The sequence below is a fragment of the Eptatretus burgeri genome, chromosome 14 (assembly GCF_056783735.1).
Source record: "Eptatretus burgeri isolate ZD-2024b chromosome 14, Ebu_testis_v1, whole genome shotgun sequence".
Lineage (NCBI taxonomy): Eukaryota > Metazoa > Chordata > Myxini > Myxiniformes > Myxinidae > Eptatretus > Eptatretus burgeri.
Genome location: NC_140974.1, coordinates 71,487,122 through 71,502,986, shown reverse-complemented (window position 1 = coordinate 71,502,986; position 15,865 = coordinate 71,487,122). Strand labels below are relative to the sequence as shown.

General features: G+C 46.0%; 1 protein-coding gene across 10 annotated transcripts in view; it reads left to right on the top strand.

Moving 5' to 3' along the window:
• Window positions 1-15,865, top strand: part of LOC147013574 (medium-chain acyl-CoA ligase ACSF2, mitochondrial-like) — a 197,713-nt gene that overhangs the window by 11,964 nt on the left and 169,884 nt on the right. For 8 of the 10 annotated variants that reach the window (XR_015051376.1, XR_015051377.1, XR_015051378.1 and 5 more), the window contains exons 2-3: window positions 7,934-8,153; window positions 15,613-15,741. Coding sequence is in view for 7 of the 10 variants with exons in the window: in XM_085855490.1 (XP_085711616.1) it covers window positions 7,934-8,153; window positions 15,613-15,741 (349 nt within the window). In the remaining 3 variants the exon portion in view is untranslated. The remainder of the gene's footprint in view (window positions 1-7,933; window positions 8,154-15,612; window positions 15,742-15,865) is intronic. The other 2 variants (XM_085855493.1, XM_085855489.1) reach the window with 1 other exon arrangement.

Genomic DNA, 15,865 nt, shown 5'->3' with positions numbered 1-15,865 from the left:
TGGATACACCCAGAGAGAGAAAGAGAGACAGACAGTTGAGGGGTGAGGGGGGGGGAGGTGTGGAGGTGGGGTTAGTAAAGAGAATGATATGTTATGCTTGATGACCGAACACGCACACAAAAACAAACTCATGTCAGAACAGCTGTACACATGATGACGCAGCAGAGTTTGTAATGTAATCCGCTGGCACATCTGCAAAAACTTTGATGTCCCAGTTCCAGAAAATTTGTGGGAACATGAACCAAAAATAATCACTGAAAACATGGAAGTACTTCCCTCTCATGTGCGACCTCATGATCCCAAAGAGTATGAACATCGAAAACAAAGCGTTGCGACCAGATATCATACTTGGGTACAAAAAAAAGGGAGAAGAAGGCATTGTTGATTGAGATGTTGATAGCAGTGATTTTGGACTAAACGATGCAGAAAGCAAGAAAATGAGCAAACACCAAGACCTCAAGAATGAACTGAGAAGATCCTGGAAGCTGAAGAATGCCAAAGTTGTCACAGTGATGGCTGGGCCAACAGGAATGATGAAGAAGAACCTCATTGAGATATTAAACATAGGGGAAATACCCCTGGGCACTCACCTAGTTGTGGCTGGATAAGATAACCAGGTAACCACTGGTAGGCAGGGATGACCCATAAAATATAAAATGGAGAAGAAAGTAAATACCGATAGTTTTTTTTTTATGTCATGAACAAACCTTGGTACATCACGGATGATAAAGGTTGTGGTCAAGTTTCATCGAAATTGTGTGTGTGGTTTCAGAAAAGAAAGCAATCCATATTTTGGGGGACAACCCCTTTGACACCAAATTTTTTTTTTTATGTCGTGAACAAACTTTGGTAGATCATGGGTGGTGAAGATGGTGGTCAAGTTTCATTGGCATGCATCTGTAGTTTCTGAGAATAAAGCAAATGCATATTTTGGGGTGCAACCCCCTTCTCCCCATAGACCCTCCGCGACTCCAATTTTTTTTTTAATATCGTGAACAAACTTTTGTACTTCACAGGTGGTGAAGATGGTGGTGAAGTTTCATCGGAATTGTCGGTGTAGTTTTGGAGAAAAAAGCAAACATATTTTGGGGGGCAACCCCCCTTAAAACCCCCTTAGAGCAGATTTTTTTTTAATGTCATGAACAAACTTTGGTACGTCATGGGTGATGAAGGTTGGCATGAAGTTTCATTGGAATTGTGTGTATCGTTTGAGAGGAAGGCAAATACCTCTGTTTGGTTTTTTTTTTTTAAATGCAATCATGAGTGATGAAGGTTGTGGTCAAATTTCATTGAAATAGTTTGTGTAGTTTCTGAGAAGAAGTTGCGAGTACTTGTGGATGACGGATGAACAGACAATGTGCCATCCCATAAGCTCCCTCGAACTACTTTACAGGTGAGCGAAAAACCATCCCTGGGAATATTATAACAAACGAACTACAGTTGGAAGCTGTCCGGGGCTCAGTGACGATCCTGAAGAGATCTCTCGGCACAAAACTTTGAGAACAGAAAACTTCACAGCTTGGTCCATGAATTGTGACCCCTTACTGAAATGAAGGTGGATACTTTGAGCTTGCCCTGGGAGGACTCCATTCCATATTCTGAAACCCACTCGAAACCAATCAATCGATGTCGTTGATTGATACCAATCAACGACACACACACACACACACACGCTTGGCCGATATCAGCAAATTTTTGGGAATCAGCAGGTTGTCAGGGTGATTACCAACTACAGTACGTACTGTATACAACCCAGAACCCATGAGTAGCTTTCACCAAAAGACAAAGTTACATTTATATAAACGTTTCAGGGAGACATTCACAAACATTCATCTTTATAAACAGCTGTGTTTGGCGGGTGGAAAAATATTTGGCTTGGTAATTGAGAAAACATGTTAATACGGCAAATGGCTCGGAAATCTGGTGTTATCAAATGTATGTTTTGACCCTCACAAAGAGAAACATTTAACCTTTGTAAATCAAATCCGATAACCAAATGCTTTAGAAACAGGCACGAGGATAAAGGAACACCTGATATTGTTGTGGAAATGGCCCTTAGTGTGTTACTAACTATAGGATTAGCCCAGATCCCCCATTAAATGCATGTTTAGCCAGGTTGTTCGGTAAATGGACGTTACATGTGTGTCGGGAGGTGTAAGAGGCTGTTTATTGTTCGTACAGTGGTGGTGGACCAAGAGGTACTTCTTCTTCGTTCCCCTCTCCGAAGGAGTCTCCGCCCAGTGCTCTGGGAGGGGGAGGAGTTTGTCGGCTTCGTAAAGGGGCACGCCCCAAAATAAAGAGGAAGGGAAACTGCAGGAGTGCCGGGAAGGCGGTGGTGAAACTGAGCGCCGAGGTGTCGCGGTCCATTTTTCTTTAAGAGCGAGCCGAAAGAAAGGCAGGGAAGGGACTGCATGAGGTTTGTCTGCCGTCGGCTGGGAGGCGAGCGAGCGCCGGGAAGGCAACAGAGAAATGACGAGTGTCGAGCTGGGTGATCGGCAGTAGGAGGAACTGAACCTGAGAGTTAGTCGGCAATTTGCTTCGAGAGGAACTGGCTGTTGTGTGAGTCGGCGATCGACTTTATGAGGAGGTCATCGACAGGTTCAACCTGCGTCTAACCACGGAGCCTCTGTCCTTACTTACGGCACGGCCTGACACATCTCGACACGTCCTGTCATCCCATCAATCCGCCTGCGGAGCCCAACACCCCAATTTGGCCTAACCTGGTGAACAGGCCAGGCCCGGACTTGTATACTGGACCTTGTGAAAAGCCAGCTGGAGCATACCATAGATCTTTCGTCTTGGGCCGTCGACCTTACGGGGACTGAACTCGCTGAGGCTGCGTGCATGGGCGGTGCGACAAAAGGAGGACGACGCCACCATCTTGCCATGTGGCGTGTTCGAGCCGGGTGCTCAAATCCGTCGACATCGGCTTGTCATGAGCCACATTCGTGCCTTTGACATTTTCCTCTCGTCCATGAGGCATCACCAAGTACTCTGTGTCTTGTCTGCATGCTGTCCGTGTCTTGTCTGCATGTTGTCTAAGGTTTATCTCGTTAGAGTCCCCTTCAAAACCCGTAATCCGTAGCTCCCTAGTTAAGAATGGGTTATAGATTGATTATAACATTGTCGTGCATGCTTGCTTGTGTTTTGTTCCCTGATGTGTCCCCAATACATCTGGCTGATTCGTATGAAGTTGCCGCTTTGGGTTTGTTCGTGCCATGCTGAGAAACAATTCGCTAGATTGCTATTTCAAACCAAAATGGTTGCAGACTGGCAGAATTCGCTTGGTCTCTGACAAAACCAGTCTGTAACCAGGGTCTATTCCCCCAGCTGGCAAGGCACAGGTGTATTTTGGTATCGTGATGTGAGGCGCGTAACCCGAGAATTGTGCTGAGCCAGCCGGTGTTATAACCCCGGAGACTGCGGTGATTGACATCAGTCGTCCGAATCCTTAACACTGGGGTCAAGAGTCGGGTGCGAATCCCGCCACCGCTGAATCCATAACAATATAACCTCCATAAGATACGGGATGAAACTTGTTTTAATTAACCCAAACACCCAATTTTCACTCTTCCACTTCCTTGGAGTTTCCTTCGTGTGCATGCAAAGTTTCAGGAAGATAGGTTTTTATAGTTTTGGAGTTACGGAGGAGAAACACACACACACACACACACACACACACACACACACTCACACACACACACACACACACACACACACACACACACACACACACACACACACACACACACACACACACACACACACACACACACACACACACACACAGACATTTATTAGTATCGATGGAAGGCTTTGGATGCTATTTCAAAAATGCCCTGAACAGTTAATCTTCCCTTCACAAGATCATCTTGATACACAATATGAGGTGTGGCATGAACAGTTCTTGCTCAGCACACTGCAAAGAAAAGAAGACCATCATTTTGTGGACCACCCTGTATCATCTGTTCCTGTTACTTTTGGACAAGACATGGCTGCCTCCACATAAATTCCTGGGAAATTCACTCGTTGCATCTCTCGCTTAATGGTGAAATATTTTTCACATCAGTTTAATTAGTTGAGGGCGATAATTGCAGCAGACCTCAAGGCTTGTTTTTTTTCATCTATTTTTTTTTTCACCTCTGACCATCAGTTTAGTTTCTGTCCCAGTCATTCCACCTTGGGTATGCTGCTGCTTCTGTGCCAGTAATGGATGGATGCCCTCGATCTAAAACAAGATGTCACTTCTTTCTCAATGGACCTCTGTGCCCGGATTTCTGTCTGGCAAACCTCTCTGACTTCCAGACTGTCAGGTAATGTTATCCAAGGTTCCATCCTTGACGTTATTGGGCAGAATACCATCGCATACTGTAACTCTTGAAGTCCGCACCCCTCAGGATTGAGTTCTGGGACCAATCCGAGCATTCTTGATACACATAAATGATACATCTTCATCACCAGAAAATCCATTATATCACTTTTCAGATTACTCTACTTTGTGCAGGATAGTCAGGCACCACTCTATCAGGCACCAGTCTATCAGGCAGGATGTGGCAGCATCCCTCTCTGCCGATCTGGAGAAAATGAGCAATTGGTCACCTGCAGCATGTATTTTGGTTCAAGAAGGAAATATTCTCACTTTGTCATTCTGTAAGGACTTGCATGCAAATCCCTCAATTATGTCTGTGGTTAGCCTCTGAGAGAGGTACTGTATCCAGAGTTCCCATGGGCTTCACCAACAGCTATAAACTGTCTTGGACAAATCATATATCCCAGTTGGCCTTGAAAACCAGCTCCCACCATAGAATTCTCTGAAGGGCCAAATTCTTCCTCTGCCTTGCTCAGCTTACAGTGGTGAGCATAGCCTCCGGTGTGTTCATGAACCCCACTGGAATTGTGCCGTTGCTTCCCATCTTGAACCCCTTGAGGCTCTGGAATCTAAGGCCCTCCATGTTTTTGGAATCTTGCATAAGGAAGCTAAGGCTCAGGGTCTGATTCTTGCTCATTGCAGGTAGGTTGATGGCCTTGCAGCTTTTCTAGCTTTATTCTCGTTTTGCTGCTCCTGTCCTCTAGCTTTCCGTCCAGTCCATGCCCTTCCTTCAGGTCAGACAGGGTGTTCCAAAAAGACTCGGACGAATTTGATTCTTAGTATATTTAGAACTGCAGATGATTCAACGACACCCTTTGGTTTATATGATACAGAAACTCATAACGTTTTGTCCACACCATCAATTAACTTCAGTGAGCTCCGTTTGTCATATGCAGCATATCAAGACTTCTTAACACGAGTTCAAGAACTCTCAAGAACACGAGTTCTTGCCATATTCAGCTCAACATGTTTGCGTCCACCAGTGTGCATGAAGCTGTGATCCGAGAACGAAGATCCTGCAGGTTTTCCACCTTGGTGTTTCAGCTAACATCTTTGACAAACCCCCACAGAAAAAAAATCAAGGGTGGTTACGTCTGGTGATCATAGGGGCCAGGCAGTTGGTCCGTCTCAGCCATTTCAGCGACCTGGAAATTTTTCATTCAGGACGGTTCGAACGACTCAGGCCCAATCAGGAGGAGGGCCATCCTATTGAAAAATGGCATCGGGTTGCAGGTCTACAATCTGTGGGAAGGTGAATCTTTCCAACACATTCATGTGCATCGTTGAGGTCACTGTATCCTCCGAAAAGAAAAACAGACCCACCAAGCGGTCATGGAAAAGGCCACGTATGTGTTCAGTGACCACGTGGGGATTTTCAGAGCCCGACATCCTCACATTGTACTGGTTGACCTTCCACAAAACATGAAAACAAGCTTCGTCTGTGAACATGACCTTTTTCAGGTAATCTTCACCATCCTCTATGCGACTGAGGCCTAAGTCACATTTGGCACGGCGGCCGTCGGGTCTACAAAATCAATGGCCACTCGCAATTATAGGGCGGCCAAAGTATTTCCACGGTCACACAATGTAGCAGCCACATATGTTTTTATTTTTCGGGGAGCCGCACGGGGTATTTAGAAATTGTGGAGACCGAAAACGTGGGGGTGCCGTCCGGTCTTTGATTTGATGTCGCACGGTGACCTAAGGGTGTCCCTGCGGCAGCCATAGCATTTTCAAGGCAGATGTAAGGTAGCCTCAAGGTGCCCGAAAGGCGACCGCGGGGGCCCTAAGGCGAACGTGCGGCCAGACGGACGGTAACGAGTGGGTATATATACCAGTTCTTTTTTTACTGAAATAAAAATATAACAGTTCAGAATATACCAGTACAGTATATATAACTGAATATACTATAACTATAATATATATAACTGCATATACCAGTTTGGTGTACAGGCAAACACCTATACTCCGATCTCTAGCGGTAGCGCACGGTGGACGCACGGTCGACGCAGACTGCCACGGAGGCCGTACGTAGGACGCACGGCGGGCGTAGGGGAACCGTGTGTCGACCCTGCGTTGCCCGCAGGTAGTCACACAGACTGCAAGGCCACCGTACGTTGAACACAGGGACACCTTAGGACTACCCTATGGCGACCGTGGAAATAGTGCGGCTGCTGTAATTATTGTGGGGTTGGCAAAATTCATTTTTCATTGATAAGAGCCTACGGCAGCCGCACGAATAACGCAAGCCCACCGTACGCTCTACGTACTGTCGACGTGGAACACATCTACATCACAGCTTGGCTTGTCGAATTGCTACGGCCAACGTAGAAATGAAAAAAGTTATAACTTCACGCTATAATTCCACGGCGACCCCTACGGCCTGTAAAAGATAGCCATACGACGTAGGGCCACCCTGAGGTCACCACAGAAACTTTGCGGCCGCCGCATGTTTCTGTCAATTCAGGGGGGGGGGGGGTACGGCCGCCGTATCCTAGCCGTAGAGCAAATCTGACTTAGGCCTGAGCATTTCCAAGGCAAACGCTTTGCATTTGGGTCCATCAATTGGTTAAAGTTCCTGCAGAATCTGCACCTTATCGGAATAAATCTTGTCTTTTATTCAAAATCCTGAGTACAGTGGTGGTTGGTAGTCTCAGTTGCCTGGATGCGCGACGGATTGATTTTCTGGGACTTTGTTGAAATTATTCACGCACTCGTTCAACGTCTGCTGCACTCATGCTTGGGCGACCCGTACTTTTCCGTTTGTGACAACTTCCAATCTCCTCAAACATCTTGTACCCTTCTCTGATATCAGTCCACGATGGCCGATTCCTTCCATACCTTGTACAGAAATTCCACTGAACTTTCATGTCGGACCTCGTCTCGATGAACCATTCGGCACATTGAGCTTTCTTCAGTGGAGTCACCATTTTCTTTTCCATTAAACCACGAGACCTGAAAAAAGAGAAAACTTTATGAGTTTCTGTATCATATAAAATTAAGGGTGTTGTTGTATCATTTGTGGTACTAAATATATTAACAACCAAAGTTGTCCAGGTCTTCTTGAAACATCCTCTATATGTACTACTTGAAACGCTTTCGTTGTTACCCTATCCAAGTCTAAACTCGATACTCACCTGTATTCTTTCACACCCTTATTTTCTCACCTGTGGTTAACTGTTATCCTGATTCCATTGTCTTAAAATATTCCCTTCATGATTTCATGTTTGCTGCCCATAACGACGTCGTAGTCTCCCATTTATGCTCGTGAACCTCACTACACCTGCTTGGACCATGTTCTCACCTTTCCCCTACAATTCCCTTTCCTTATGCTGTTGCACCCATTTTTTGCTGTCCTGCTGTTTTCCCTTTGCCCCATCTTGTCTGTTGATCCATTGCCCCTTGTCATTCTGTTTTTCCTTGAGCCTCACTTGACACCTGTATAAAAAGTGAGAATTTTGGTTGCAATCAGAGCAAGTAATTCTCAGCTTTTGCTAGTTTGATTTCTGTTTCTCTTGAACGTTTCTTGTTTGTGTAAAACTTAAGATGGACTCTGCTTTCCAGTAGACCTTATCCAGCAGATCCATTTCAAGCAGTATGTGACGGACCACCCACACAGCCTTGGCTCTCCACAAGTTATGTTCACGGTTCGAGAGGACCACCACTGCTGCCTGATACCATTGGTATATGCATTGAGCGTTCTGCACAACTCTGGCCTGAGCGAGAAGCTTTCATATTTGCAAAAGAGGGAGAAAGACGCACCTTCCACCAGGTGCTTGAGGAGGTGAGCAAATGCATTTGTTTTTGAGGAGTAGGTTTTTTGTTACCAAACTTACGAGAGCACAGAAAGATGAACCGCTTATCCATAAACCCATACAAAAGGGTGAAGCACGCACTGGGGCGGAACGTCCGCCATGTTCGTGAGCACCTTCTCCGTGGCGCTTCATGACCACGACGTCGCTGATGTTGTACTGACGGTAACATTGAGCGTCCGTGGCGCACCATAACCACGATGTCACTGTCATTGCTGACGTCACACTGACGGTAACATTGAGCGTCCGCAGTGCTCCATAACCACGACGTCACTGTCGTTGCTGACATCACACTGACGGTGAAATTGAGCGTCCGCGGCGCTCCATAACCATGATGTCACTGTCATTGCTGACGTCACACTGATGGAAACATTGAGTGTCCGCAGTGCTCCATAACCATGATGTCACAGTGACGGTGACATTGAGTGTCCGCGGCGCTCCATAACCATGACGTCACTGTCGTTGCTGACTTCACACTGATTAGATGGTGACGTTGAGTGTTTTTCTTTTTCTTTTCCTTTTTCGTGCAGAGGATGGAAGGGAATATCAATTTCTAGGCAGATTTTTTTTTTTTTGGTGTTAGGGTTAGAGTTTGCTCAAGCTAACTAACAGCTCGAGCTCGTTTTTGTGTGTAAATGAATGGGATTAATTGCATTGTGAGTGAAATGTTTTACTTTGGCGACATGACGGTGGAATCACCATTTTGTGTTTTTTTTTAACAAGAAGAGATTTAAAAAGAAGGAAAAAAACCGTTGAGTTTAAACTGAAACATGCACGTTCCTGAGACAGTGTTCACTTGTCACCTCCATGAAGTTGATTTATTTTTGATTTAATTAAAAAAAAAATTGGATGAACATTTTGCGAGGGGGAGGGATGGAAAAGAAGTTAACATATACTGCAAGGGTCCATCATGTTCTCCTTTCGTTGGTATTCGTATTTAAATTTGTGGTGTTCATAGATCTAGCCCCAACTCCCCCCTCTCCCCCCCATTCCCCTTCTCCCTGTGCAATACCAGCAAAACTTCAGTCTCTCCAGTTCATTCACAAAACCGGGAATGACCACATCCACACCAATCTTCTCTCACATTCCTTACTCTCATAATCTTGGCAGCTTTTTCTCTCTTCAGTCTCACATTTCCGAAACACCACCTTGCACATCACCACCATGTACCACCATTCACATCACCTCCATGTACCACCATTCACATCACTACCATGTACCACCATGCACATCACCATCATGTACCACCAAACACATCACCACCATATACCACCCTATACATCACCATCATGTACCACCATGTACCACCATGCACATCACTACCATATACCACAATATACATCACCACCATGTACCACCATGCACATCACCACCATGTATCACCATGCACTTCACCACCATGTACCACCTTGCACATCACCACCATGTACCACCTTACACATCACCACCATGTACCACCTTGCACATCACCACCATGTACCACCATGCACATCACCACCATGTACCACCTTGCATATCACTACCATGTACCACCATGCACATCACCACCATGTACCACCTTGCATATCACTACCATGTCCCACCTTGCACTTCACCATGTCCCACCTTGCACATCACTACCATGTACCACCATGCAAATCACCACCATGTACCAACTTGCACATCACTACCATGTACCACCATGCACATCACCACCATGTACCACCATACACATCACTCCCAAATATACCACCATGCACATCACCACCATGTACCACCATGCACATCAACACCATGTACCACCATGCACATCACCACCATGCACATCACCACCATGTACCACCATGCACATCACCACCATGTACCACCATGCACATCACCACCATGTTCCACCATGCACATCACCACCATGTACCACCATGCACATCACCACCATGTACCACCATGCACATCACCACCCTGTACCACCATGCACATCACCACCATGTACCACCATGCACATCACCACCATGTCCATCACCACCATGTACCACCATGCACATCACCACCATGTACCACCATGCACATCACCACCATGTACCACCTTGCACATCACCACCATATACCACCATGCACATCACGACCATATACCACCTTGCACATCACCACCATGTACCACCATGCACATCACTACCATATACCACCATATACATCACCACCATGTACCACCTTACACATCACCACCATGTACCACCTTGCACATCACCACCATGTACCACCATGCACATCACCACCATGTACCACCTTGCATATCACTACCATGTACCACCATGCACATCACCACCATGTACCACCTTGCATATCACTACCATGTCCCACCTTGCACTTCACCATGTCCCACCTTGCACATCACTACCATGTACCACCATGCAAATCACCACCATGTACCAACTTGCACATCACTACCATGTACCACCATGCACATCACCACCATGTACCACCATACACATCACTCCCAAATATACCACCATGCACATCACCACCATGTACCACCATGCACATCAACACCATGTACCACCATGCACATCACCACCATGCACATCACCACCATGTACCACCATGCACATCACCACCATGTACCACCATGCACATCACCACCATGTTCCACCATGCACATCACCACCATGTACCACCATGCACATCACCACCATGTACCACCATGCACATCACCACCCTGTACCACCATGCACATCACCACCATGTACCACCATGCACATCACCACCATGTCCATCACCACCATGTACCACCATGCACATCACCACCATGCACATCACCACCATGTACCACCATGCACATCACCACCATGTACCACCTTGCACATCACCACCATATACCACCATGCACATCACGACCATATACCACCTTGCACATCACCACCATGTACCACCATGCACATCACCACCATGTACCACCATGCACATCACTACCATATACCACCATATACATCACCACCATGTACCACCCTACACATCACCACCATGTACCACCATACACATCACCACCATGTACCACCATACACATCACCATGTACCACCATGCACATCACCACCATGTACCACCATGCACATCACCACCATGTACCACCATGCACATCACCACCATGCACCACCTTGCACATCACCACCATATACCACCATGCACATCACTACCATGTACCACCATATACATCACCACCATGTACCACCATACACATCACCACCATGTACCACCCCACACATCACCACCATGTACCATCACACATCACCACCATGTACCACCATACACATCACCACCATGTACCACCATGCACATCACCACCATGTACCACCATTCACATCACCACCATGTACCACCATTCACATCACCACCATGTACCACCATGCACATCACCACCATGTACCACCATGCACATCACCACCATGTACCACCATGCACATCACCACCATGTACCACCATGCACATCACCACCATGTACCACCATGCACATCACCACCATGTACCACCATGCACATCACCACCATGTACCACCATGCACATCACCACCTTGTACCACCATGCACATCACCACCATGTACCACCATGCACATCACCCCCATGTACCACCATGCACATCACCACCATGTACCACCATGCACATCACCACCATGTACCACCATGCACATCACCACCATGCACCACCATGCACATCACCACCATGCACCACCATGCACATCACTACCATGTAACACCATATACATCACCACCATGCACATCACCACCATGTACCACCATGCACATCACCACCATGTACCACCATGCACATCACAAACCATGTACCACCATGCACATCACCACCATGTACCACCATGCACATCACCACCATGTACCACCATGCACGTCACCACCATGTATCACTGTATACATCACCAACCATGTACCACCATGCACACACCACCATGTACCACCATGCACATCACCACCATGCACCACCATGCACATCACTACCATATACCACCATATACATCACCACCATGTACCACCATGCACATCACCACCATGTACCACCATGCACATCACCACCATGTACCACCATGCACATCACCACCATGTACCACCATGCACATCACCACCATGTACCACCATGCACATCACCACCATGTATCACTGTATACATCACCAACCATGTACCACCATGCACATCACCACCATGTACCACCATGGACATCACCACCATGTACCACCATGGACATCACCACCATATACCACCATTTACATCACCACCAGGCACATCACCACCATGTACCACCATACACATCACTACCATCCACCACCATGCACATTACCACCATGTACCACCATGCACATCACCACCATGTACCACCTTGCACATCACTACCATGAACCACCATGCACATCACCACCATGTACCACCATGCACATCACTACCATATACCACCATGCACATCACTACCATATACCACCATGCACATCACTACCATATACCACCATACACATCACGACCATGTACCACCATGCACATCACCACCATGTACCACCATGCACATCACGACCATGTACCACCATGCACATCAGCACCATGTACCACCATGCACATCACTACCATATACCACCTTGCACATCACCACCATGTCCCACCTTGCACATCACCACCATGTACCACCTTGCACATCACCACCATGTCCCACCTTGCACATCACCACCATGTATCACCATGCACATCACCACCATGTCCCACCATACATATCACTGCCATCTACCACCATGCACATCACCACCATGTACCACCATGCACATCACCACCATGTACCACCATGCACATCACCACCATGTATCACCATGCACATCACCACCATGTCCCACCATACATATCACTGCCATCTACCACCATACACATCACCACCATGTACCACCATGCACATCACCACCATGTACCACCATGCACATCACCACCATGTACCACCATGCACATCACCACCATATACCATAATACACATCACCACCATATACCATGATACACATCACCAACATATACCATGATACACATCACCACCATATACCATGATACACATCACCACCATATACCATAATACACATGACCACCATGTACCATGAGACACATCACCACCATATACCATAATACACATCACCACCATGTACCATGAGACACATCACCAACATATACCATGATACACATCACCAACATATACCATGAGACACATCACCAACATATACCATGAGACACATCACCAACATATACCATAATACACATCACCACCACATACCATGAGACACATCACCACCATATACCATGATACACATCACCAACATATACCATGAGACACATCACCACCATGTACCATGAGACACATCACCACCATGTACCATGAGACACATCACCACCATGTACCATGAGACACATCACCACCATGTACCATGATACACATCACCACCATGTACCATGATACACATCACCACCATGTACCATGAGACACATCACCAACATATACCATGAGACACATCACCACCATATACCATGAGACACATCACCAACATATTCCATAATACACATCACCACCATATACCATGAGACACATCACCACCATATACCATGATACACATCACCACCATATACCATGAGACACATCACCAACATATACCATAATACACATCACCACCATATACCATGAGACACATCACCACCATATACCATGAGACACATCACCACCATATACCATGAGACACATCACCATTGACTTTAAATATTGACTCACTGTATGTATTGTTATTTTAAAATACTATCATTATAATACGATACATGTTACTCTTTTGGTGTTAAAACTCATTTATTGCCACCATGTTCTCATATTTCTGTTTCTCCAGAGAGCAGCATGGACTTCTTTTAAAAAACAAAGTTGAGAGTGAAGTCGACATTTGAAAAAGTTGAACTTAAAGAAGCATAAAACTAATAATTGTCATCAGAGGCAGAGTTAGTCATTTGGGGGCCCCATGCAAATCTCAAAAATGGACCAGTGAGGCCCTGTGAGTCCTGCAAGTCTGTCATCACATGAAAATGGGCAATTTTGACATTCATCTGTGTGACATCGATGTATTCCGTCATTACTTGTGCAATCTCAACCAAGTAAACTTGCCAAGCGGACTTCAGGTCAGAAAGCAAAGGTTGTCGCGACTTCGGTTGCCCCCCCTCACTGAGAGTTCTGAAGATGGTGCGACACAAATTTATCTTTGTAAATGTTTCCCGTGTAGCACCTGGCTCCTGGTGGTGGTGGGAGATTGTGTTACGAGTGACGCTTCAGAACCCTTGATTGTATCACGAGTGAGAGCACTCCGTGTTATTTTCACTCTTTCCGCCGATGTTGTTTTTGACTCGATTGTAAAAAATCCGGAGGAATTCCCGTTTTATTGCAACCCCCCTCCCCCCCCCCCCCCGCTTTGGAAAGGTGTATATATCGCAGCTTGAGCGTCGTTCCACCTTATCGTGGCATTTTTACAAGGCCACTTCAAATGTCAAAAATAAGAACAAGAAGTGTCTCTTGGTTCTTTTTGCTCTTGAGTGCCTTTAGTCATCCTGAGTGTGCCTTTATTTATGAATCTTTTCACACTGTTTCAGTCTGCCTTTCATTTTGTGACTCTCAATTTTGTCATCCCATGTCTCCTTTCAATAAAACTGTTGTTCCTAACGTACAGTGGTCACCTGATAACCCCCTATTATCTCATGCGCGTACCCACACTGTTTTAGCCTGGTCTGCTTGATCACCGGTGGAGATAGAATTTGATAAACGTTCATCATAAGAGACCGGCGACATTTTGATTCCGACAATGGGAAACCACGCTGACTGCTCGAACGTGATTACCTTTAATTCGGCCATTCGCGAAGCACATCACGTTGACGTGGCTGGTCTGCATTGGTTGACCCATCGATGCTACAGTATTACATCGTGTGTGGCATGGTATTACATCCCATTAGGTTTAAAACCATGATGATGATGCACTTTCATACTGCATACAATATTTCTGCTTTTTGTGCTCTGGTGCTTCACAATATTTAAACCACATGCATGCCATGTCATTCTGTAATGCACTCAATAGACAGGGACGAAGGCTCTGAAGTGGGAACAACAGGTTTAATTCGGACACGGTCACAACACAGCACAGTACAGCATCGGAACATGCGCGGGTCACGTGACTGCTTAACCACGCCCCGGTGCACCTGTGTACGCATGCATTCTCATAAACTCCTGATACATCTCACATTCTTAATGTTGTTCTGCTGAATTTTCAGTTTTGTAACATTATGAAGGATAGTTTTGGTTGAATTGCTCTGAGCTGTGCAGTGTGTTTTCTTTACAAGTTAAGGCTTCTCAGGTTCAATGTAAACTATAATTGTGACGTTATTATCACCCTCTCTTGGTCAGGTAGAAAAACTAGCCCAAGGTTTTTTGGCCCTGGGACTGAAACCAGGAGATCGTATTGGAGTGATGGCGCCAAACTCGCTGTATTGGGTTCTCACCCAGCTCGCAGCAGCATATGCGGGCATCATTCTGGTGAGTCATCAATTTGTTCTCATTATTTTCAGTAAAATTTTGGGATAACAGTTGTGTTTTTGATTGTTGTAATGTGTGAGTAATGTCATGCAAGTTTCTTCTGATATGATGTGTCCCATGATCA